At 40.9% G+C, this 25294-nt stretch overlaps 1 protein-coding gene across 6 annotated transcripts in view; it reads left to right on the top strand.

Moving 5' to 3' along the window:
* The first annotated feature begins 6973 nt into the window (after positions 1-6973).
* Positions 6974-25294, top strand: part of PROX1 (prospero homeobox 1) — a 72585-nt gene continuing 54264 nt past the window's right edge. For 4 of the 6 annotated variants that reach the window (XM_088146771.1, XM_088146766.1, XM_088146758.1 and 1 more), the window contains exons 1-2: positions 6974-7358; positions 15953-17746. In XM_088146771.1, coding sequence (XP_088002897.1) covers positions 16020-17746 — 1727 coding nt within the window. In that variant the 5' untranslated portion in view covers positions 6974-7358; positions 15953-16019. Of the gene's footprint in view, positions 7359-7456; positions 7665-8789; positions 9264-15952; positions 17747-25294 lie in introns of those variants that run through there. The other 2 variants (XM_088146747.1, XM_088146752.1) reach the window with 2 other exon arrangements.

The raw sequence follows: 25294 nt of genomic DNA, 5'->3' as shown, positions 1-25294 counted from the left end.
GTGGAAGAAAAAGACTACTAAGCCAATTGCATACAATGTTAATGCTCCATAAATACAGTTAACATGTGATAGAAAGCAGAAGAGAGGCATTTTCAAATCAGATGTACTTTTTACCCAACATGACTTTCCCATTCCTGGGCCTGAAACATATGCAGCACTTTTTCTGACAAGGCATGAAAACCATTTTTAACCCATCACACTTGCAGGGCTTCCAAAACCATTCTTCTCACTGCATTTTATCAATTGCTGATCAGCCAATTCAAACATCTTAATCATATGTGGTGACATATGATTAACTGAATATGAATGGCAGGAACAAAAATTCTGAATCCAAGACATGCTTCATTACACAGAAACATAGAGATAATATGCACGTGTAATGTGCAAGCATTCTTTCAGGCCTAGGAGTGAACTGCTGTTGACATAGAATTTGTTCTTTGCAGATGCTATGAAGGCTTCCACCTATTTAACAAAAAACACCTAAATCTTCCTTCTGATTAATCAATCGGTACATGGAAATAAAATATAGATGCTCTTGTTATTTCAAAGTGTTTCCTCTTGCATGTATCACTGCTCTAACAGTGCTCTAAAGTAGCTTTCCCCAAGCTTACATTTTCCAGGAGTTGGGACTACAATGCCCAGAATATCTAGGGAATTCTGAAAGTTGTAATCCCAATATATCTGGAGGGAAAGCAGATTGGGTAAAACTGGATTAAGGGTAGGATCTTCCCTTTAATTTCAATTCCCAGCCCAGACCATGCCCTTGGATGAATGGTGGGGATCTTTCAGTTAAAAGATTGGGTTGCAGATGGTGAAAATGAGTCCAGGAAACTGTTCTGGACTAGAAGGCAAACAGACTGACCTGTGATAAAGGGCAGCTTCTTAAATTACTCAAAATCTCCCCTCCCCAGTGATCTTGTGTGAATTTACCAAAGTCCTCACATTTATTGATATTACAATAACAGACCCATTTATAGAAAAAAGAATGGTGAGGAGACATTAAACCAAAAGAAAAGGGTTGGTTGGGTTATAACTCATGTAGGATGCACAACTCCTGGTGTAGGAATGCTGAAGACTAAGAGCCTTTTACTCAATGCTGAACTAAAAGTCAAAGTCATTCAGTTGCCAATCATTAAGCAACAGAAATTGGTTTCAAGTCCAAACTGAAACTGAGCTGTTCATAATCTTATCTCTATCCAATGCAGCATTACATGAAAACAGCAGTCTTTCATTTTGTATCCCAGTAGATCCATCCAAATGGGAGTTCTTAAGGAGGCTAGGGATCCCTATTTTCAGCTGAAAATAAAATGGATCCAGATAGAATGGCCTATAAATTGGATGATATGGGAATCTGTTTATATTTCAGATGTTTAGAATTTTTAATATACTTGGTATAGTGAAAATCACTCCTACCCAGCATGATATCCTCAAGATTTATTGGGACTACAACTCCCACAATATATGCTGGTCATGCTGGCTTGGATTTCTGGGATTTATAGTCCTAACACTTCTGAAGGACATTGGGTTAAAAAAACTGCTCTAGACAATATAGTTGGATATACCCATGGAATACATTTGCCAACTATCTATCCAAATTGCTGTCCTTTGCATTCAATAAGTTTACTGTGAGTGTTTGCTTTGTTAACTCTCTTAGCCCAGGGAGTTAAAGTTCCTGCCCTAGATTCCCTTTCAAGGAGTCATTTTAAGTCTTCTCATTACAAGTAATAAAGAGACATGGGAAATAATATTTAAAACATTGGATTAGGAGAGAGGATATCCAGGTTCATAACCACCTTCAACTGTGGAAACTCAGAGGGTAACTTTGAGCCAGTTGGTCCAGCCCACTTCACAGCTTCCTTGTAGTTGTGGGGATAAAACCAAAGACACCCCCCCCCCCCATAATAAGCCTCCCTGGGCAATCTCAAAACATTCCAAGGTTTGTAATAAATTTCAAGACTATAACACAGCTCCTTCCTCCACTGAATAACAGACAAGATATGAATCATATTTGAAAGATTTTAGGGAATTACACTGCATCCTGCAAATTCATATTCCCTAACAAACCAAAGGTTTAAAGACTGTTGTTTTTATTATTTTCCTTTAGGTTGAAAGATTGTATTCTAGTTTACAAGCCATTATTGTTTGCATGAATAGCTATTCATTTCCTGGTGTTTTCTTTAGCCTGTCTTTCCTCATTTTATATATTCATCAGTTTATTAGTATTTAGACAGTCCTCTGAAGCAGCACAAATAAAGATCACCAAGCACCCTTAGTGTCATACAAACAGTTGGCGACCCACTGTCCCTTTTAGGAAGCATGTTAAAATTACTATTGTTGTTGTTATTTCAATTTCTCAAAAACTGAAGCTGCTGAAACAGGAGCAGAAGGGAGAGGAATAAGGATGGGCCAAGTGCAGAACTCTTCAGAATACATGGTGTCCTTCTGGGATTCACTCTTTTCTCGGCTTGAGTGAAATGACTAGATTCTCTCTAAGCAACACCATCTCTCCATGTGGTTGCCACCATCTGTTAATGTCTTGATTTTTGGAAAGTTTGGTTGCCTGAGGCGAAGCCAGCCTTGGCTAGATCTCTGCTCCCAGCCAATTGCAAGTGGCTCTTTTATTGTCATGTTAAAAAATGTTCCATTCCTCCTGCTCCCTGCCCCCCCCCCCCCCGCCCTCCACAGCAGTGGGCACAGAGATGGGAACTGAGTTTAAATCCCTCTCCTAGCAGAGTCTCTGGGTAATCTGGAATTCCATCCACCTCTTAACATTCAACAGGTGCAGCTCTTCCAAATGCTCCACTCAGAACTGTCTTGCAACCAGTCTTGAGTTCTCCCTGCCTGGCTTCTGTTGTGGGCCTGTAAAGGCAGGGAGACTGGCTTCAGATATAATTCAGAGGGAAGCATTTCCTAGTACAGTACTGCCTTTCTCTAGGCTCAAAAAGCTGTGCTGCCATGGGGAGAAGGGAAGGGTTGTCTTATGCCAACTCATATTTTCCCTTAGTCTTAGATCTTCATTTGTGATGTGGGATCAATGGATCAAAAACTAAATGCACCTAAGAGACTCAGCAAACTCCCAGAATGAAGAGAGAAAAGACCCAAGGATAGCTGTACCTACAAAGGAGAAGGAGTGCAAAACTAAAGACGGTGCCGGTGCCATCCATAATAAACCAGCCATGAGGAAGATCGCTGCACAGAGCTGGGCGATTGGTCCAAGCGCCTTAAGAAGTCGCATGGATCCTGTTGGCAAGGGGTCTTTTAAATCATCGGATACCTATTATTGTGGGCTGATGTGGAAGGGGGGCAAAAGAAGAAACCCGTCCTTTCGAGAACGAGAAATGTTCGGCGCTGTGTTTCAAACGCCGAAGGCAACCTGGCTTCGTCTAGGCTCCCCGGGCATTTCTGCCGAGGCTGAAGCCGTCGGTTAAACAAACCGCGCTCCTCGGAGGGGTCAGAAGGAAGCGAAGGGACTCCCGCGAGGGAATTCCTCCCCGCAGCTGCCGGTCGCTTCACGGAGCGCGGACGAGGGGGAGCGAGGGGGAGCGACCCAGCTCCTCCTCCGCCGTGGGGCGACGGGGAGGGGAGGCGAGGGGAGGGGAGGGGAGGGGAGGGAGGCAGCTCCTGACAATTCGCCCCCTCAGCCGGGCTGGGGGTTTCCCGGGGATACACAAAGGCCACCGGACGGTGGGAGCTGCCCCCGTGGTTTTTGTTTTGTCACTTCGCTAATCCTAATCAGAGCCAGTCTCATCATCTAAAAAACCGAAGCGGTGGAGGCTTTGCGAGTAATAAATTAGCGGGACACAGCATTGGGAAGGGCAGCGTCTGTGTCACTGGAAGCCGAGGAGTAACTCTGACGGCAAAGGGAAGGGGTTAAAAAGAAAGAAAGGGAAAAGCAGAAGTTGCCCGAAGAAGAACTGACAAAGTCCAATGCCGCCAGCCGCCCTCTCCCTCTCCCTCCCTCTCCCCTCCCTTTACTTCTTTTAAAATTGCCCTCTCAAGAGGTACTAATCTTTGGTTTCCTCTTTTATGAAAAGATAAGAAGCAGGGGGAAGGGAATCACTCCCAAGGGGACGGGAGGACTGCCCCGACACCGAGGACTTCACGCCGCCTGACTCTTCTGCCTCACCTAACAGATTAGGAGACAGATGGGAGAGGCGCATCAGATATTCAGGAGGCTTTCTCCGGGGAAAAGGAGGCGACCAAGAAAGGCCGGAGGGAGGGAGGGAGAGGGAGAGGGAGAGAGGGAGAGAGAGAGAGAGAGAGAGAGAGAGAGAGAGAGAGAGAGAGAGAGGGTGTCCTGGACCTCCTTAATGTTCTCCGCAATGGGCTCCTAAGGGCCGGTGCCAGCCCAGCTGAAAACCAGGCGCCCGCGGTCGTCTAGGGCTGCAAATCTTGGGAAGGAGGGGCGGTGGGGGAAATATCTCTGAAAGGGTGGCCGGAGCTTATCACCCCCAAGGATGATATCCAGTCCCAGAGTCCGCAGCAGGAAGGAAGGGGCGTGGCCCCCTCCCAGGGACGGTCTGCCCTCTCTCCCTCTCCCCCCTCTTTTCACTCTGCTCTGAAGTAACTGGAAGCCGAGCGAAAGGGCCAGATCGCCCCCGTCCTCCTCCCTCGAGGATGGGGCCTCCAAGAAGCCATCCGCACTTTTCCCTCTTTCCCGCGTTCTCACGCGCGCGCGAGAGACACTGGTGCTCTCCACCAGACTGTCCTGGGTTTTTCCAGAGAGTTGAGGTCACTCTTGCTGGCGTTCTCATGGATTTATTTGTTTGTTTGTAAAGGTGTACGAAGAAGCTTTTTTGGACGTTTCTTTTTCATCTCCCTTCAATTAAAAAAATAATAATAATAAAAAAAGAGGGTTATACTATCCTCTTTAACAGTTCGCTAGCTTTCCTGAAGTTGGGGGGCAGCGGGAGTGGGGGAAGAAGAAGAGAAGAAAGGGAGCAGAGTTTTATACAGTGGGGGTTTATGCAGAATCAATAATAATAGCAGTTATAATAGCGCAAGAAATATGGTATTGAGGTTTTAAAACACAGGGTTTCATTTCAGTCGCGCGGACTGTTGAATGCGCCCTCCAAGCCCTTGAGTGCACCGTATTAAAAAAACCAAGCAAACTTCTACCTCGGCATGTTTTTAATTTTTTTTTTTAATGGAGGCCATAACTAACGCAGATGAAGTTGGGATTTTAAAGTCTATATTTGTAAATGTTTTACATAGGCATCTATAAGGGGGGGGGGAGGAATGTGCTTCTTGAATAGGTGCTCAAATCCAAAGGAAGCATTGCCCTTACCTTTCCCCAAACGATTTAACTCCGCCATTCTAATCTGGTACTTTCTGAAAAGTCGGGGTTCTCCTGTGCTTGAGGTGCCTGTTCTTAAATATACCTTCCCTCTTTTTTTCTCTTAAAGACAAACTTTAATGTTTTATTTTAAGAAGAAGGAAGTGATGAGTTAGTTGAAGAAAATGTTTCTGATAAAAGAGTGCGGTACGACCATACTTCATAAATTTGAATGCGTTGTAGGGATTTTAAAAAATTCCTTGATATTTCTGATATATTGGGAAAAGATAGTGCTAATTTCCACCTTCCAGTGATTTAAAGCAGAAATTAAGGCTCTTTGTTTGATGACCTGTGGAAACTGACTGCTCTGCACTTGAGGTGAATGGGTTTGTTGTTTCTGTACATTAAAGACGTTCTTGTAATAAACAGGAATAAAGCTGTAAGCAGGAGGGATTTAAGACTGAACATGTCTTAAAAAATAAAACTTATTATGTCTGGTCGTGAGTGAACATCACTGAACTTAAGTGCAGTAGGCAGCGAATTTGTCTTTAAAGTTTTGAAGAGGGGTGCTTAAACTTAGGGGACCAGTCTAAGTTTAAGATATTGGGAATGTCTATGCCTTCCAAAGTCTCCCGAATCTGAAACTACAGGATCCAGGGCTGCAAAATGATGAGATAGACACACGCGGGAAGAAAGGACGTGTTTGTGCGCCCATGATTTCAAGGGACCTTTTAATGTTCACGGTGGAACGGTTTTCTTAGAAGTCGAGGGCTACTGGCTGGTCAGCCCCACTGAAGACTGCCTGCGTGCGCCGCGGATGCTTTGACTTCGCGCAGCGCCACCCTCCCTTTCAGCAGCCCTACCCCGGCCGCGCCGTCCGATCCACCAGATTAGCAACACTCAAAAGAGAAAGAGACTCTCTTTAAACCAGATTTACTCAAGGGAGAAGACATTCCCACCAGCTTAAAACCCGAGCCCCAGTGTGGGACAGTTCGGAGAAACCTTGGACAGACCCTCGCATAATTCACTGCGCAGTTTTTTGCCAGGCGAGCGGGGTTGCGCTCTGGGGCTGATCCTTTCACTCTTAACCGGCGGCGGCAGCCTGGAGCGCAGTTCGTTGGAGCGCTACAAGCGCTCGTCTGAGGCTTGAGAGGTGAAGCCCCTTTGGAGTCAAGCTCGACTCCGGTTTACTTCTGTGTATGCCAATACACAGGAGCGTAGTCACACACACGCGCACACACACGATGCCTAGGAAGATAAAGCGCGGGGATGCTTCACCCTTGTTTTCGGCCAGGCACGCTTGTTTTTTTGTTTTTTGTTTTTTTATGGTGGCGGGTCGTGCTTTCACAGCCCCTCACCCCACCCCACCCCCAGGTGTTGACGTACAGCAACCCTGCAAAGTTGAACCCCGAACCGGGCACAGATAGCTGCCCAGGTCATCCTCCCCCAAATTTGGTGATAAAGTTTCCTTCCCATCAGCAGTTGGGGTGGTGGTGGTGAGGGGTGGAGAAAAGGAGTGGGGGGAGTGTGAGGAGGGGGGAGAGAGATTCAGTTTCTCCTCCTCTCTCTCCCCCCCCCCCACCTCCCAAGTTCTGCGCTCGCTATCCCCCTTGAATCCGAAGGAGCTTCCCGATTGGGCGCTGGGCCTAGGCACGTCACTCAGACCGTGACGTGTAGTCTTCCTGTTTCCTTCAGCTGTGTCTTAAAGTAAATCTTGTTGTGGTGCGGAGCCCTCAGCTCAGCGAGGCTGCTCTGCTGCTTGCAGAAAGAAAAGACAATTACAGCCGGGGAGAGAAGAGCGCCGCAGAAGAGCTGGTTCTCCTCCCCTCTCCTCTTTCTCGCTCTCTCTGTCTTTCGTTCCCTTTCTCTCCCACTCATTCCCCCCCCCCCGCACGCGGGCACTCTTGCTTTCACCCTCCCTTGTCCAGTTGCAATATTCATCAGCAGCCAGATTATCAAGGCGATCTGAGCATTTGTATGAGCGCGTTTCTCTCTCTCCTTCTCTCTCTCTCTCTCTCTCTAACCAGCAGGGGTGGGGGGGAAAAGAGAGAGGGGGACTCAGTTTCATCGCCTTTGCAACTGAGTAAGTACCTTTTTCTCCCTTCCCTTCTCTCGCTTTCTCTTTTGGGGGGAAGGGGAGGGGGAAGGGGCATTCTTGACACTGAGACGGGCTTGTTTGAAAAGCTGGTTCAAGAGGGGCAAGGTTGTGGATTTTTCGTTTTCGGGTACCCCCCTGCTTCTCTCTCATTTCCTTTCCCTGGTTTCTCCCTTCTGCTGAGTTTGTGACCGGAGTAAGATTGTTAGACTAATAAAATAAGCCGGCAGATGGTCCATATTCCGAAGCTTCATGGGAACCATCACAATAGTTTGGTTGGTGTGAAAGGACAAGGTTGGTGCGAAAAATGTCTTCTCGACCCTCTCCTGCGATTGCCTTTCTTCTTCTTTCTCTCCCCTCCCTAGTCTTTATTGATCCTTTGTATTATTATAGTTTAAAAGATGAGAAAATGGATTAGCTGTATGTGGAGCCCTGAGGTTTCTTTCCTGTTTTTCCTACCTCTCCCTTCCCCCCGCCAAAAAAAATCACTCCTTTCTTAACTCCCCAGGTCCGGCCTTTCTTCTTTGTGCTGTGTCGCTGCCTTTCTTTTTCTTTTCGTCCTTTCGGATTTGCTTATCGTTTGCATGTCCCTGACTTTTTTTATATATGTATAAATACCCCGAAGGAGAGCAGTTTAAGAAGCACACGCACCGTTCAGATAAGCCAGGCGTATCTGAACACTCTCTCTTTCTGATCTGTCCGAAGGCTGGGAAGAAGAGTTGCAGAAAGGGGCTGATTAGAGGGAATGAGGAGCGGACGCAAGGGAAGTTTTGAGGCCAGGCTGCTGGGCTCGGTTACACCCCGTCACTTTTCTGTGGAAGCAAGTTTTTCCTGAACCCAAAGAGATTTAATTCTCCAGTAAATATGTCGGGGGGGGGAGTGCAGTGGGGAACACGAGGAGAGATCGGGGCTACTTTATCCCGAGGAAGACTGCTGAGGCGTGCCCTGTATCCTGTTAACAGAACTGTTCGCGGTTTGGGGAGATGCGTTAGAAACGGCCGGCCCGCCTGCCTCATTTTGCCCTGTCTGCAGGTGATGCGTGCATTGTTGTGGAGCCAGACTGAGCCAGGTTAAAATGAGTCGCGCGGTCCTCGGTGGGATTTACCTGAGCCCCGACTACCTTTCCCTATTGACGTCAGTGAGCCCACTCTTCTGGATTCCCCGCACTGACTTTTTTAAACGCTCTTAATACCGAATGGGAGGGGTCACCTCGGGGTTTCTCGACCCACAGCCGGTCCCCTCTAGAGTTATGCCATTGACTGCTGCAGAATTAGCAGAAGAGAATAGAAGCCTGCTCGCACTCTAATAATGCATTTGGATGAAAAAGGGTCTTTGCCACGAGAAGCCGGGGGGGGGGGGACACCGTGGTTCCTTCTCCCCCTCCCCCTCCCCCTCCCCAAAAGCTTTAGATTAGCTCGTGGGATTATATCCACTTCGTGCACAAACTCAATACGACAAAGATAGACCCCTCTCTCTCCACACACCCTCCCGCCTTTCCGGCGATGATCTCTCTCCCCCGCAATGGTGCCCACCGGCGAGCTGCTGTACGTATCTCTGTGTGCGCGCAGTAACTTTCAGCGCGCCAAGCCAAAGCGCCGGTTAGAATGGAAAGTTTGTCTCTTCTAAGGAACTTCGGCGGACAGAGCGAAGGGTGTTCGAGGAGCAGGGAGCGGGAAGGAGGGGAGAGAGAACCAGTTGTAAAACGGCGAGCGAACATCGGTTTGGGCTATAAAGCTGTTGTAACAGCCCCCGGTGGCCTCTTCTAACAAGGGCGGACGGGAGAAGTGGGGGAACTGTTCGTGCGCTTCTCGCTGGCTCCGCCTGGCAAAGCAACAGAACTGAAATTGTACAAGGGGCGCTCAGCTCTAAGTGCGCATGGGCAGCGTCGGACAGGTGTGTTGTGTCAAGAAAGACAGGTGCAGGTTTCTCTCCCTCTGTTGAGCCTGAGTACAACGCCTATTTATGAATTTATGGCGCTTTGTTTGGAGATGGTCGGGCTAAGGAAGGACGAAAACTCAGAGCTTTTTTGATAGTTGGATTCTCTGAGGGCTGCAAGGCAGGTTGTTTTCACTGAGAATTTCCAAAAAAGCACAGAAAAAGAAAAATTAAGAAATCTGGCTCTTTTTGCCGTGTATGGTGTGTGTGTGTGTGTGTGTGTGTGTGTAAACTGGTGGGTTGCTGCTGTGCCTATTATCTGTCTACTCTACTCAGTAGTTTTATAAAATCATTTGCTGTGGTAATAGCAGCACTGTCCTATGTCCATTTATTTGGAGCAAATTCCACTGATTCCACTGAATTTCATTTGTAAGTCATGTATACATAATCTTTAAAATGCCCATTGTTTTAAATGAAATATTTCCCCAGGTTAAATGGGATTTACTTATCAGGGTATGGCACCCACCTACCCCCAACTGAAATCATTTAGCATCCCAACCCTACTCATCTTTATTCAGAAATTAAGCCCTCCAAAATTCTGTGGGGCTTATTCAAAGAATGAATATGCGTCTTTGGGAGTAATTTCCACTGAATGGGGTGGAGGTTATTTCTGAATGTACTTAAGACTGGGCCTTATGTCTTAATCGAGATGAAAAACAGTAAGTATGATACAAGGAACCTGGGCAAGGTTTGACACATTTGACATAAGAATATGTCAAAGTGCTGTCATGGCGCAAACAGAATGTGTGATATGTTTTTGAGTAATGGATGAGAAATTGTGAACAAGCTCTATTAAATGTGACATTCTCATCTATCAAAGATCAAATGCTGTTTTTCTTTTTAAAAAACCCTCTTTTTCTCACCTTCAAACCAATGCATGCCTCTGAATTTGCAAGTCTGGGGTCTGCACTGGAATCTGCATGCTTAGAGATGACGGACTATATCCAGACATATGTGAACCTGTCATTTCTTTAACTTAATGCCATCTGCTAGGTTAGTGGGGGTATGTGAAATACAGCCATTGAATGATTAGATTAAAAAAATGGAAAACATTGTTTTTAATGCTTGCTTCCACTGTCTTGGCAGGCCTGACAAGTTTTAAAATGCATCTACTTGTCTATAAATGAATTTGCATGTGGCCATATAGTCTTTGTTTCTTAGCTTGTTCTTTTGCTAACTCTGCCATGGAACATTTCATAGGTAGCTCCCGTAAGGCCTCTTTGCTGACTTATTTCATTGCTTTTTCTTCTGAAACTAAGTTCGTCTTGATAAAAAGTGCTTATTAGAACACCAGTATTAAGCAATTGACATCTGATATTTAAAAGAGCTGAACTGGTAAAAAGCCATCTAATTTATACTTTGTTGCTAATTTAGAACTAAATTATATCATGTCTTAGCATTAGATACTACATCACACAACCTATTTAACATTATTGTTTAATATGTAACTTTCTGCACTTCAATATGGAAAAGAGAATGGTCTGCTACCATAGCAAATTGCTTTAATGATCAGTTCAAAATTAAATTGGCATCTCTTAGATGGCTGGCTCCTGCTACTGAGGATTTCTGTAGCACATTTCGGTGTTCAAAGTGTTTGGTTGTGGATTACTTGACTGTATTCCATTGCATGCTAGAGTAATTTCTCAAGTATGTGCTATGGATGAGTTGACTCAGTCTTCTGATTGGATGTTCCATAACCTTAGGGAGGAGGGGAAAAGTGTAGGATGACCTTAGTGTAGGAACAATGCATTTGCAGTTGTTGATTTTGCTAGTAAATGATTTTTTAAAATGTTATATTAAAACGATGGATTGCAAGATGAATAAGCTAGAACATTTGTTCTCTGGTAGAAAAAATATTATTTTATATATTGTTGATACCAGTTGGGTAATCTGTGGATACATTTATCCAGGAGACTTTTCCCCCCCCAATAAGCCAATAAGATAGAACTCACTGTAGTCATCAAGACACTAGATACCTATGTAGGAGGGAGAGAATGTGAAGTACCTCACAGCAGCTTTTTAATACCTTGCCAGATTGGTCTCCATGTGCCAATGATGCTAAAGAGTTGTCTAATTTCTTTGTTTAAAAAAAAATCATAAAGATGTGTGTGTTATTCACACACCGAACAGGCATATTCTTAATTTTTATATAATGCCATAATTTAAATTAATTTTTTTTTAAATCAGTGCTAGCAAAATGTATTTACACTTTTAAATTCCTTCACAATGCTTAACAAAGCTGTATAATTCTGAATGGGTAGTGAAGCTATGCAAATTTTACTGAAGTGCAGCAAAAAATATTTTTTTTACTTCCAAGTAGATCAGTGCAATATAATGTACTTAAATTTGACGATTGATATGGATCGCTGACGTCATTTAATGTGTCTCGGTCCAATCTGTGAAAATCCTGTTTAGTTAAAAAAATCCAATATTAAATAAATGTTTAGGAATTTGGGGGCTTCGTTGAATTTCTTTACTTGCATATAGAGTGCAATGCTGTGTTCAATGAAGGAGAAAGAGTAGCTGCATTCTGTGAAAAGAGCTAACAATTTTAAAATTTGTAGAATTATTTTTGCTTTGAACAGTCCATTGCTGGTTTTCACAATCAGCAGCTTATATCAATTTTGACTTAGAAAATGTATTAGAAATTTTACTCTTCTTATAAAAAGTACTTCTTTTTCCCCAAAGAGATTTTTTTTCCCAATTTCCATTCTACCTGTTCTAGGTTATCTTTTATTCTAAATCAATCTAATTTATTCCAGTAGAAAAGCAGTTTAGCAAAAATTAGTAATATAAGCTGTGATTACTTTTCAGTAGTATCTCCTAAAGCATTATTGTAACACTTGTGTGTTATGTATTTAGGATATGGAGGATGAATGATTGAAATGCCTTCATACATAGATTGTTTGCATTTGTGGGCAACGGATATTTTTGTATATTATATGTGATAATATTTGCTACCCATAACTTTTGTAATGTGTGTGTATGGTGGGGTGGGGTGGGGTTTTAGTGGAATAGAGAAGAGGATTGACCTCAGAATTGCAAGGTATTACCAGAGTTTAGGAGAATATTTTTTCAGTACATATTGCAGTTAGCAGAAGCTGTGAAAACAGGCTGTTTATCTCATGCCACTTAGCACTTTTGAAGAACTGAGTCCCAGTGAAGTCCTATGTAAGTTAGTGATGAATAATGAAAGCTTGGCAAAGAGGGACTTGTCAAGAATAACTTAAAATGGAGAAAGCTCAAACTAGTAAACTAATCAATGATATTTATGTGAACCATAATGAAAGCTAAAATTTAAATGACTTCTGAATTACCTCTGAACAAGAAATAAATCAAGTGGAGCAGCCTTGCCTTCCTCTAAATTGGACAGGAGCACACTCTCTAATTCAATGATCAGTTCATCCTTCCTCATATGTGTATTTTTTCACATATCTAATAGGAAAATCTTACCACAATCATATCAAAAGATCTGATTCTTGACGACTCAGAATTTTAGATTCTTCTGCAGTGTTCTATTTCCCTCAGAATGTTAACGCATACGGGCATTTTTGAAATCAAGAGACTGAACCAGTGGCATTCTATGGCCCTGGTAAAAAAATAAAATAAAATAATAAAATCATTATTTAAGATTGGAAGGCAAAATGTAAAGTTTTGTCATGTAAGGAGATAGCATGAGTGTCAGTGGGAATAAAGGAAACATGAGGAAAATAGAGGACCAACTAATGCATATAATTTACAAGCAGTAATGCTTGTTGTCTACTGTGACAGTCTGGCCTTTCCTTCTGATATCTGTACTGGAAGCAGCTAGCAAAGATATAGAAGAAAAATGAATTCCTTGGATTGTAGATCCATGGCATTGACCTTATGACTTGTCTCAATTCAACATTTTATGAGCTTTGCAGACACCCTATGCTTGACTCCGTCCTTCCTTAAATGAAATATAATGAAAGGAGAAAGAAATTAGGAAAGAACCATTTTTAAAGCATGTAGGGAATCTTGTGTTACGTATCAGAAGTCCATTGGAATTTAAACTGAAAAAACAAAAAGTTAAAAGTTGTGCTAGCCTTGCTTTTCCTTTCTGCTAATATCTCTATATCATTTCTAAAATGATGCACTTTCAGTAATGCACCCCAATAACAGGCAACCTCTTTGGGACTTAGAGTGATGAGGCATTTTGAAAGTAGAGGCAGACCTCAGAAGGTATTTACATCAGCATATAATGACAGGCTACAAATCTAGCCCATATAGGGGGCTTTCACCACTGCACATTTTTGCCTTTTATTTATGGGCAAGGTTATTTAGTTGTAATTAAGCTAGAAGCCAAAAAATGACTTTCTGTTGTTATGTGGAATGTTCGCATTAAATTAAATGAAATAGCGTATAACTGAAAATACATTATACTTGTTTACCACACAAAGGATCTGAACTAGATCCATAATCATATGAAATAAACAGAGAAAGAGAGGCCACTGCCACTTAGTACTGAAATTCCGTTTATCTCACAGGGAATTTGGATAATTTAATTTCTCACATAGTTCCATAGAATTTATAACATTCCACAAAAAGGCATATTTTATCTGAACTTCTAATTATTAAACATTTGATTCTTAGGTCTTTTGTAAATTCAGTTCTGTCATATAATCTGAGACTGAATATTTTTATCCCAGTGGAAACAATATATGAGGAAAGACAGTCACTTTAAAAATACATTGGATAAGATTGCTGTGGTAAAACTGAATTTAAGCTAAGATGCCAATCAGATATGCTTGACCCAAAGTTACATTTGCTATTGCAAAATTCTGCATGTGTGTTCGTGTTTCTTAACAGAATTTTTGTGTAAAACTATTAACAACTGTATAGTCTCCTTAGGAATTACTATATAGTGCAAATTTTTTTTAAAAAAATGTAACTGAGCATTCCACAGCTTGTATAACATTTCTTAAGAATTCTTTTATAATGTCCAAAACAGTTGGATCAATGCACAGGCTTTGAATGATAAACAAACAAATATAGGTTTCATTCTAAAAGTTTTTGTAGGGTTTGGGTTTTTTTTTTTTTTTTATTGCTACACTTACAAGCCCTGGCTATAGACGCTGATAGTGTAGATTATTTCAGGCTGAAATTATGCTTATTTGCATGGGTAGTCATTCTTTAAAAGCTAGCTACAGATGCAGTCCTAGGGAGCACGTAGATGTTTTTACAGGTGAACCGAAACAGATGGGAACAGATCCAAAAGTCTGAATACTGCCTTTGGCAAGATACCCTATTATTGTGGAAACTGTGCACTGTTAAGCTAATGTAGAGTTTAATATTAGATAAACATAGTATGGGAAAAATTAATATTACATTGGTATAGCTTTCAACATGAAGGTACCGGAAGAAGTCTGTAATGCTTCATGTGCCATACGAGTTTAGCATCATAGTTAATAAGTCATGAATGATGTCAAGAGCCTATTATAAAATGCAAGGAAATGTGTTATCTGTCTTCTTTTTAAAATTCTGTGTTCCTGGGAAACAATGATGGTTCCTATAAAAGAAAAGATATCTGCCTTTCTCACGCTATTGCTTGATGTTGCTTTCTTTCATCTCTCCGTATCTTTCCTTCAGAATTTCTCTCTCTCTCTCTCTCTCTCTCTCTCTGTGTGTGTGTGTGTGTGTGTGTGTTGCAGGAAATAAGGTTTTATGCAAGTACAATGTCGTATGAAATAATGATTTCACTAGTCACCTGAGATATTATCTTGGGAAGCTGATCTAAGAGATAGTGACACAGTGCTGAGAATGCCTTATTTCTACTTTATGCAAACAACTTGATGCCATATATCACAGTTCATGAAATGGGAAAATATCCCAAGGATAATAAATTCTGCCTTCCCATCCCCATCCTATCCTTTTCTGGAATGTTTAAAATGACACAATGGGAATAATGTTTTTGAAACTCAATTTTCAAAGCAGAACTCAGCAACAGATGTATTTTATAAGCAAAATGTAAATTTTCCCCTAAAAATAGTTCCCATAATGATTTTTGAGGTTTGTGGCATCTCATTCAACATGTTCTGGGTATGTGTGTATATAGGTATGCACAGCGTACCTGCTCACATTTACACATATACTGGAAAACCCTTATAAAATTAAAGAAGATTTCTGGTTTTAATCTCAAAACTATTTTAATTCAGTTTACAACTAAATTTGATTTTTTAGCCCAAATTTATATGTGATTGCCTTACTTAAGAAACAAGACCGAGTTTCATTTTCTTTTGTGACATGTATTTCAAACCCTAAATTTAATCAATTGGTTGTCAGTGTCTGTGTTCTTCTAATCTACTGGGTTTTTTTTTTCTTCTCCTGAAGATAAACAGTATTATTTTAGGCATTTGTGCAAAGAACCATATATTACTGGTGCTTAAGCAGTTTTTCCTCTTTCCTCTTTTTTTTTTTTAAAAAAAAATCTTAATCCATCTTAAACCAGTGGAGCAGAAATATTTAAAATGTTTCATTTCAAGCAGAGTACATAATAAATTGCAATAATTGTAATGTGCCATAAATCCCAGAGCCTATGCATTTTGCATTTGATTCAGGATTGAGGTCAGGAAATTTGGAGAAATTTAAAGAAAATGATTCATCAGCCCTTTTGTTCTGTTGGCCAGGGTCCCAGGATTCTTGAGCTGTGCCCAGCTGACAAGCTTTTGAAGATGGCACAATAACTGTTCAGTGATGCCTGACCATGACAGCACAGCCCTCTTAAGTAGGCAGACCAAGAGAAGAAGAGTTGACATTGGAGTGAAAAGGACGGTAGGGACAGCATCTGCATTTTTTGCAAAGGCGAGAGCATCGTTTTTTAGTGCCATGAATCCCCAAGGCTCTGAGCAGGATGTTGAGTATTCAGTGGTGCAGCATGCAGATGGGGAGAAGTCAAATGTGCTCCGCAAGCTGCTGAAGAGGGCAAACTCATATGAAGATGCCATGATGCCTTTTCCAGGAGCAACTATAATTTCCCAGCTGTTGAAAAATAACATGAACAAAAATGGTGGCACCGAGCCCAGTTTTCAAGCTAGTGGCCTCTCCAGCACAGGCTCAGAAGTACATCAGGAGGATGTGTGCAGCAACTCTTCAAGAGACAGCCCCCAAGAGTGTCTTTCTCCATTTGGCAGACCCACTATGAGCCAGTTTGATATGGATCGGTTATGCGACGAGCACCTGAGAGCTAAGCGTGCCCGGGTTGAGAATATCATTCGAGGGATGAGCCATTCCCCAAGTGTGGCATTAAGGGGCAATGAAAATGAAAGAGAGATGGCTCCACAGTCTGTGAGTCCCCGAGAAAGTTACAGAGAAAATAAGCGCAAGCAAAAGCTGCCTCAACAGCAGCAACAGAGTTTCCAGCAGCTGGTTTCAGCTAGGAAAGAACAGAAGCGAGAGGAGCGCAGACAGCTGAAACAGCAGCTGGAGGACATGCAGAAACAGCTGCGCCAGCTTCAGGAAAAGTTCTACCAAATCTATGACAGCACAGATTCTGAAAATGACGAAGATGCTGGTAACCTATCTGAAGACAGCCTGCATTCAGAAACACTGGATGCCAGGGCAAGAGATTCTGTGGGTAGGTCGGATAATGAAATGTGTGAATTGGACCCGGGGCAGTTTATTGATCGTGCACGAGCTCTGATTAGAGAACAGGAGATAGCTGAGAACAAACCCAGAAAAGATGGCCCCAAAGAAAAAGATCATGGGCCCAACTCTTTTCAGCCAGAAGGCAAGCACTTAGCTGAGACGCTGAAGCAGGAACTGAACACTGCCATGTCTCAGGTTGTGGACACTGTGGTCAAGATTTTCTCTTCAAAACCTGTCCGTCAACTTCCTCAGGTCTTCCCACCTCTTCAGATCCCCCAAGCAAGATTTGCTGTCAATGGGGAGAACCACAACTTCCACACAGCAAACCAGCGCCTCCAGTGCTTTGGGGACATCATCATTCCAAGCCCACTAGACACCTTTGGGAATGTGCCACTGCCTAATTCCACAGACCAAACAGAAGCACTGCCCCTAGTTGTCCGCAAAAATTCATCAGACCAGCCTGCCTCTGCCCCACCTCCTGGTAGCCATCATGCTGCTCTCCATCAGTCTCCACTGTCTGCCACCACAGGGTTCACTTCATCTTCGTTCCGCCATCCCTTTCCTCTGCCCCTTATGGCGTACCCATTTCAGAACTCCTTAGGGGCTCCTTCTGCCTCCTTCCCTGGGAAAGACAGAGCCTCCCCAGAATCCTTAGATTTAACAAGAGAGACCACAAGTCTGAGGACCAAGATGTCATCACATCATATGAACCATCACCCTTGTTCACCAGCACACCCTCCTAGCACTGCAGAAAGCCTCTCAATATCTCTCATCAAGTCTGAGTGTGGTGACCTTCAAGATATTTCCGAAATCTCACCTTATTCTGGGAGTGCCATATCCTTTACAATACATAGCCCATATTTTGCATGTTGATACGCTTTCATTTGGTAATGAGTACTAATAAGGAATGTTGGAAATGGAGTAGGAGGGCATAACATCCATGTTAACCTGTTATTTCTGATTAGAATTCTCATTTTATAGTAAATGAAGGTGTTCATTGCTGAATCCTATCCATTTGTCTTCTGATACAGTTTCTTAAATGGGTCCTTCTGAAGATAATCTTGCCTAAAATGCTTGATTTTAATCTTGATAAAGAGGTTGGCAGAGTTCCAGTTGTGAGACAGAATAACTTTGGCTTTTAAGAAGCAGGAGAAATAAATCATTACCATGTATTAGATTTTTTTTTTAGATTTTTTTTATCGTGCCTTTATTATTTTTATAAATAACTCACGGCAGCAGAACATACCTAATACTCCTTCCTCCTCCTATTTTCCCCACAACAACAACACTGTGAGGTGAGTTGGGTTGAGAAAAAGTGACTGGCCCAAAGTCAGCCGGCGTAAAACAGGCAAAATTTAGGGAAAGGAAATACCCATCCCCATAAAATTTGTTCTATTAACATATATATTAGATAGCCTCCACTAAGGAAGCAAATTTGGGGGGGGCTGCCTGAAAGCCGTTTTGGCCCTGATTTTTGAGGCACAATGCCCCGAATTCCTTTTGTTCTAGCTACATCCTGATTGGATCTATTGGCTCCCAAGATCAATGACCATGAGCAGAACATCATGCAAACTCAGCCCGCATGAAGGCAAAGTGTCATACCAAATAAATTGAAACTCTTGGTAAGTGTTTCAGCTGCTTGTATAAATTGTCCCATAGTGTAAAACTTTTATTTGCAAGTGTTGCCATAGATGTCTAAATAACCTCTACACTAATTTAGTGGTCTCCAAAAGCCAATAGGTAATTTTCCATGAAGCATGTTCGCGGGTCAAGGCTTGCTAATACTGTATTGTAATTTTTTGTTTGTCTTCAAACAACCATCTTCCCATAATGCAGCTTTGTAGGCCTTCTCTTTTCCTCACAACCATTAATACAATACAGTAGTAGCAAAACCGATAGGAATGTTCTCAAATCATTTCCCAAGTTCTGGTGGTCACCTGAAGATAAGAATTTTACCAGTTTTTCCTTTACTGTATTTCTGTTCTTCCTAATGAAATCTATGGGTCTTACTTCAGAGTAGACATGCACCAAATTTCATGGTTAAATATTTTTTTTGAAAAGTAAAACTTTAAAGTTGAAACAAACATTTCAGTGTATGAATTGTTATGCCCCACACAAATGCTTCAAGACTTGGAAAGAGGATTTTTGGCAGTTAGGATGGTGGCGGTGAGTGGGAGGCAAATTCATTTCAGGTGATACTCAAAATCCAATGCGTAGTCTTCATAATAATTTTCTAAAACAATCTCACTGCTGAATATAAGACTAATACTGTTTCTGTCCAAATAAACGAGCGAAGCATTCGAAAATCCCGTATGTATTTCTCATGTGGGTATTTGACATATTGGTATATTGACACCAAACAAAATAAAGATATAAGTACTGATGCATTTAAGCTATATCAAATCCTTTCCGCTGCCCCCCCCCACCCCTCCAACTGAGTCCTGTTCTCAGCTCTTGTGCAGCTGCTGGGTATGCATGGTTAACCTCTGCTCAGCCATACACAGAAAATCTTTTGTCCTAATATACAAAAAGCAAATCATCTGGCAAAGCTTGAGAGCACAATTAGATATAGAACTTCAGCTGGATTAATCTTATAGGGCACATCTTTTTCTTGTCCCCATCCTTAAAAATGTTCCCAATTGTGAAAGCTTTAAATACTATTTTATAAAAAGAACCCTGTGCATGCTCTGTCTCTTTTATCATAAGGATGCTAAAAGAAGACACATATATTTTCAATGTGACTCTGAATCATTGGCATTCCAATGTATTCATGTTCAGTTGGAAGGAATTCTCTGCCATTCAAAGGGGCATACTTCTAGGAAGCATGTTTCAGGACTGTGTCTTTAGCCCTCCCCTGCTTTTTAGCTTATTCCCATCTATGCTTCCAACTCACTTTGCAATATTTTCAAATATGTTAGTTAAATCTGATCATTCTATAGAAGGCCATATTATAGCCTCAAGAAGGCTTGAATAAAGGCAAACTTATATGCTATTAAACAACCTGAGATTACAACTGAGAGAGAATCAAATACGGCGGCTAGTTTCACTAAACTGGAAAGGAAGCCGTTATAAATGAATATGTAGCTTCATTGCAAAGGCTTAATAACAGTACTGGTGCAGTTATTCCACTACTCAAGAACATAGTGAAATCTGATGAATCAAGAGTTTAGGCACTTTTCTGCATAATAAAAAGAATATTTTACAAAGCATAGATTGATTCACAGTATGACAATATATTGTATTTCAGCAAGTAGCAGCACTCGGCCGATTTGGGCTTGGAAGATAACTAGCCTTGGCTCTGGTTATTACTTGGATGGGAGACCACCAGGGAATACCAAGAGTATATGTTAGACTATGAAGGTAAAAATATCATGCTTGTTTAAAACAAAACAGAACTTCATCCTAGGCAATTCGTAGAGTTGAGGCTGTGCCTCTATATATTCTGTTATTGTGTTCTTATAACTCCCATAGGAAAACTTAGCCTACAGCACCTTTAATCATTAACACATTGATCAAGATTTAACTTGGAATGGCAAGAAATGCTATCCTTTAATGCCACTTCTAAAGGTTGTTCTTTGAAGATTCAAAAATTTAATAGGTGTTGGGCTGACACTGTTGCCACAAAAGTTAGATTAGCAATTTTAATGGTAGTGAAGAAAATTGAGCAAGAAAACAGAACCACTTTCTTGTGCAGAAGAGTTGGATTCTGAAGTGTAATCCTCAGACATAAGAACAGAGTAAAAGTAACTACATTTTCAACCCAAGACCTGTAATTTAGAGTGCTTACAACAGTAATGGGCAGTAATGGACTTATCACTTGTCAGATCTACTTTATTTTTTACTAGCATTTGAGATCTAAAGAAAGGTACATTAAGAATAAAAGAGTAGAATGTTCCCTGAGCATGCTTGAAATCTAAGAATTTGTTTTCATAACAAATTATACCATTATACTACATATTATACTAAAAACACAGACATCATAAAAGTGTTCTCTTGGTTATCCAGCTTTCTTCATTTGACTTTAGGTGGGAAGACATTTCATTAGCTGCTGTTGTTGAAGAATTGAGATACAGAGCCTTATGCACATCTACTGATTGATCAGAGGCTGTCCTATAGGTCATGATCTACAGTTCTATGAAGAAGTATTTCCCCCCTTTGGATTTTCTGAATTTTTATATATCTTTGCAACTGAATGTTTTCTGAGATTCATATGGGCCTTCCTGGTATATAAATGGAGTACTGAGTGAACAAATAACACAAAGGGTTACTTAATTAATAAACAAAGTCATCCAACATGTGATGTGTCAGTATGAAAAAAATAATCACTCCCTATTTCATTTAAGCCAATTAAAGGGATAATTAGGACTAGTTGTAGCATTAATTCGTTAAACAACCAAGGCTGATTTGGGCCAGCCCTATCTTACATAAATCTGACAAATTTTGGCTCCTTATCACAGTGAAGTTCTCAACAAACAGATTTTAAGTTCTGCAATGCTCTGCTCAAAATAAATTTCTGAAGAGCTTGTTAAAAATATGTATCTGTCTGGAAAGGATTATAAAACCATATCTCAGCTCTGGGTCCCCACCAATCCACAGGCAGATTTATAATTTGAAAATTGAAAAAAGTGGCCTTCCTGTCAAAAATCATACCAAGAGCACAGCATAAAATTATCCAGGTAGTCACAAAGACCACAGAGCAACTTCTAAGCAGCTGCGGGCCTCCTTTACCTTGGCCCAAGTCAGGTGTTCATGATTCCATCAACAGACAGCACAGAGTAGGAAATGGAATTCCTTGAAGAGTAAGAAGGTGGAAACCACTATTCACTAAAAAGAACACTGATGCTCATCTCAAGGTTGCCAAAGCATCTGGATAACTCTCCATATTTCTGGAAGAACGTTCCATGAACTGCCAAGCTAAAAATGGAACATTTGGAGCCATGTAGCTATCATTATGTCTGGGAGAAATCAAACACTGCATTCTACAATAAGAAGCCCATACCAGATGTCAAGTATGGAAGGAGTAGTGCATAGTTTAGGGATGGTTTGTTGCCTCAGGATCTGAAAATTTTGCCATCATTGAACAAAGCATGAATTGTGCTTCCTATCAGAGATTTTATAGGATTTAATATCAATCTATCTCTGTCAGCTAAAGCTGAAGTACAAGTGGGTTGTGCAGCAAGACAGTGCTCCCAACATACTACTGCTCTACTTTTACAACCTCTCTACTAGAGAATCGATGAAGAAGAACAAATTCAATATTTGGAATGGCCAATACAAACTTCAGACCTAAACACCATAAAAATGTTTGGGCAGGACCTGAAATGAGAAATACATACAGTATTACTGAGTCAATGCAGTTCATTATGGAGGAATGGACCAGAATTCTTACACAGTAATGTGAGAAATTGATCCCCAATTACTGGAAGCACTTGGTTGCAGCCATTGCAGTTAAAGGCAGTGCAATCCATTACTAAATCTGACCCTACTTATCTGTTTAATTGAACTTATTGAACCGGGGGGCAATTACTTTTTTACACTATCACTGCATGATGGATGACTTTGTTTATGAAATAAGTGAAACAAGCACCAATCTTGGTGTTATTTGTTCTCTCAGATTCCCTTATTATATAAGTAGGATCCACATGAATCTATTTTAACAACCAGTGGCAGAGATACAAAATCCCAGAAAATCCAAAAGGGAGCAGGGATTCTTTTCCCACAGATTTGTATGTGGATGAGCCATTCACATAAATTGGTTATTATATGGACCTGCTTATAAAAGTCATTTTTTGCTGGATACTGTTCATTCCAAATAAAAAGGCTTATAGTAGGAAGGAACTGTTTTACTCGTTTCTTAATTATTAAGAACTCAGAGACCCAGGGGTGATGATCAGCTCAGTTCCAACTTCTGTTAGTTGACAGGAAGAACTTGCAAATCTGTCCATAAATTTACTTTTATAGACTAAACTGCTTTCCAGTAAAATGCATTTAATATACAAAATGTTAGTCTACTTGCTTGCATTCTTATATGTAGGTTGGTATTGATTAGTGATGAGTTTCCTTAATTTCGCCAGGTTTGATTGCATTCTGAGATGCAGTATTTATATAAATAGATCCTGAATTCTCTCCATGGTATATCTGGATCTATTACTTTGCATAGCTTATCTTTTGTTATAATAATACTTAAAAAAAGAAATGTTTGCTTAGTGCTTTCACGTATTCAAAGCACTTCACATGCACTATATAAGTAGAAATAATCCTTATATCAACTTAGTAAAATGAATCAGTATTATAACTCTCTGCATTGTATTTTGAGGGAGGGGGGAAGAGATTAAGACCAAGAGAGAATGGCGTGCCTAAGGCTACTTAGTAAGCTCACGGTAAAGGTGAGTTTTGAATTAAGGATTTTCTGATTCATTGTTCATCCTTCTACAGATTTTCTGTTTGTTGTATTTCTCAGACTCAACTATTACTTTAGTACACTTTTTGAGAATAGCCATTCTACATCTCATTGACATTTCTTCTCTGAGAGTTATCATTTATGAAATCCAACCTTAATTTCCCATCATGGAGCTCAGAACAGAGCCATTATCTGTTCAGAAAGTCTGTCTTATGATCAATTACAGTCTGTTCCAACACTGGGACCCTCCAGATGTGTGGACTTCAACTCCCATAATTCTCAGTAGTAGGCACGGTAGTTGGAGAATACTGGAAACTGAAGTCTACAAACCAGGAGGATATCCACATTGGGGAACATTGATCTATACCACATTCAGAGCTCTGTATCACATGGAAGATCCAGTGTTAGAGACATAATCCTATTCTTTACCATCCATGAATTCATATCCCCAGATATATCACACAGAGAGGGGTATCAATTGTCCTATCATAATCAGTTGGCTATAATTTAAGGCACTTTGAGAACTTGGTAATAAAAATATTATCCCATATTTCTGTAAATAATCAAATATGCAACATAAGGGCATTAATAATCACCTGCCTCTATTACTTGTCTGGGATTGCCAGAACAGGGTGTTATCAAATACCTAGCAGATCCAAGTACTTAGTGAAGAACTGTGTTTGCCTTGATCTTGAATTCTGCTGGCTTGTTTGAATACTTTTTTTTAAAAAAACTTTCTGTAGTTAACTATAAATTTGACAAGAGTAAATGCATAGAACTCCCAGATATTTCTCATCCAGACCCTAACCAGATGTTTAAGTCTTTCACGTCCATCAAAAGTTCTAAGAATACATTCCTAGAACTTTTGGTGGCTTCTTGGTACAAGTGGTATATTAAAACAAACAAATGTGAGATATGACGCATCAGAGCATCTTGCAGATCTCTCTTTCAGTGATGGCTGCAAATGGCTGCAAATGTGTCTTTAAAAGCACCAATGAGGCTGCAATTACTTTAAAATATGGAACTACTTTATTTTGTGACAACTGCCCATTTGTCTGAGTTATCTAGAATCCATCATAGGAAAAAACAGACAGCAGAGAGAGATTTGTTTGTTCTTGATCAGGTTTTTGTTTTGTTCCCCTCTACTTTACATTGTGTGTGTGTGTGTGTGTGTGTGTGTGTATTCATGTATTCATATATAAAGGATTTTTCTTAAGAGCAGCAGTTCTTCCCTTTGGAGCTGAAAGCAGGATGTTTCCTTGGAGAAGGTATCCAGGATAAGAACGTAAGCTGAGCGTATAAAAGCCAAGTTCAGGTTTTGGGAGCAAGAGCCCTTCCTGGCTGTTTGTTTGTTTGTTTTGCTTTGCTTCTCAAATATATCTTGCTTTTACTGTAGAAAACATTGAACCATTATCTTCCTTTTTTGAAAGTGAAGGGAGAGAGTTGATATTTGTATGCCACATTAAACAAGATAGAAAAATGCACCTGCATCATCGTTCCTGCCTGCTTCATGAATGCATTGTGTATCTTTGCAAACTAAATATGTTTAATCAAATACTGAAGTTTTTATTCAAATTGCCAAAGAAACAGACAGCTAGTTGTTTTACTACATGATCTTCCTTGTCAGGCACCCTCTTTGCATCTCAAGAAAAGTAGCCTTGTTCAGCCTCAGGACATTTGCATACAGAATATTAAGCCACAACAGTAGATTGTGGGTGTAGTTTTGTTATTGTAATGCATTCATTTTTCTTCCCAAGTAAAGATTATAATCTTTTCCTCTTCCAGAAGCTAGTTTTATAAAATTCAAAAACTTTGAAAGTCGAACAGGTAACTTCTCACCAAGATGAGGCTGCTTCAGGGTGCAGTATTAACAAGCAATGTTTAACAAATGGCAATACTTTGATCAGAATTTTTTCAGAGAAAAATAAGATCACTTGCAGTAAATGCATGGCTACTATAGATCATCCAGTGCTGTTTGATTAAA

This window comes from Python bivittatus, unplaced genomic scaffold, assembly GCF_059951505.1.
Source record: "Python bivittatus isolate LINGU-HERP-01145 unplaced genomic scaffold, Pbiv_v1 ctg000020_np1212, whole genome shotgun sequence".
NCBI lineage: Eukaryota > Metazoa > Chordata > Lepidosauria > Squamata > Pythonidae > Python > Python bivittatus.
This window is presented reverse-complemented; position numbering and strand designations above follow the sequence as displayed.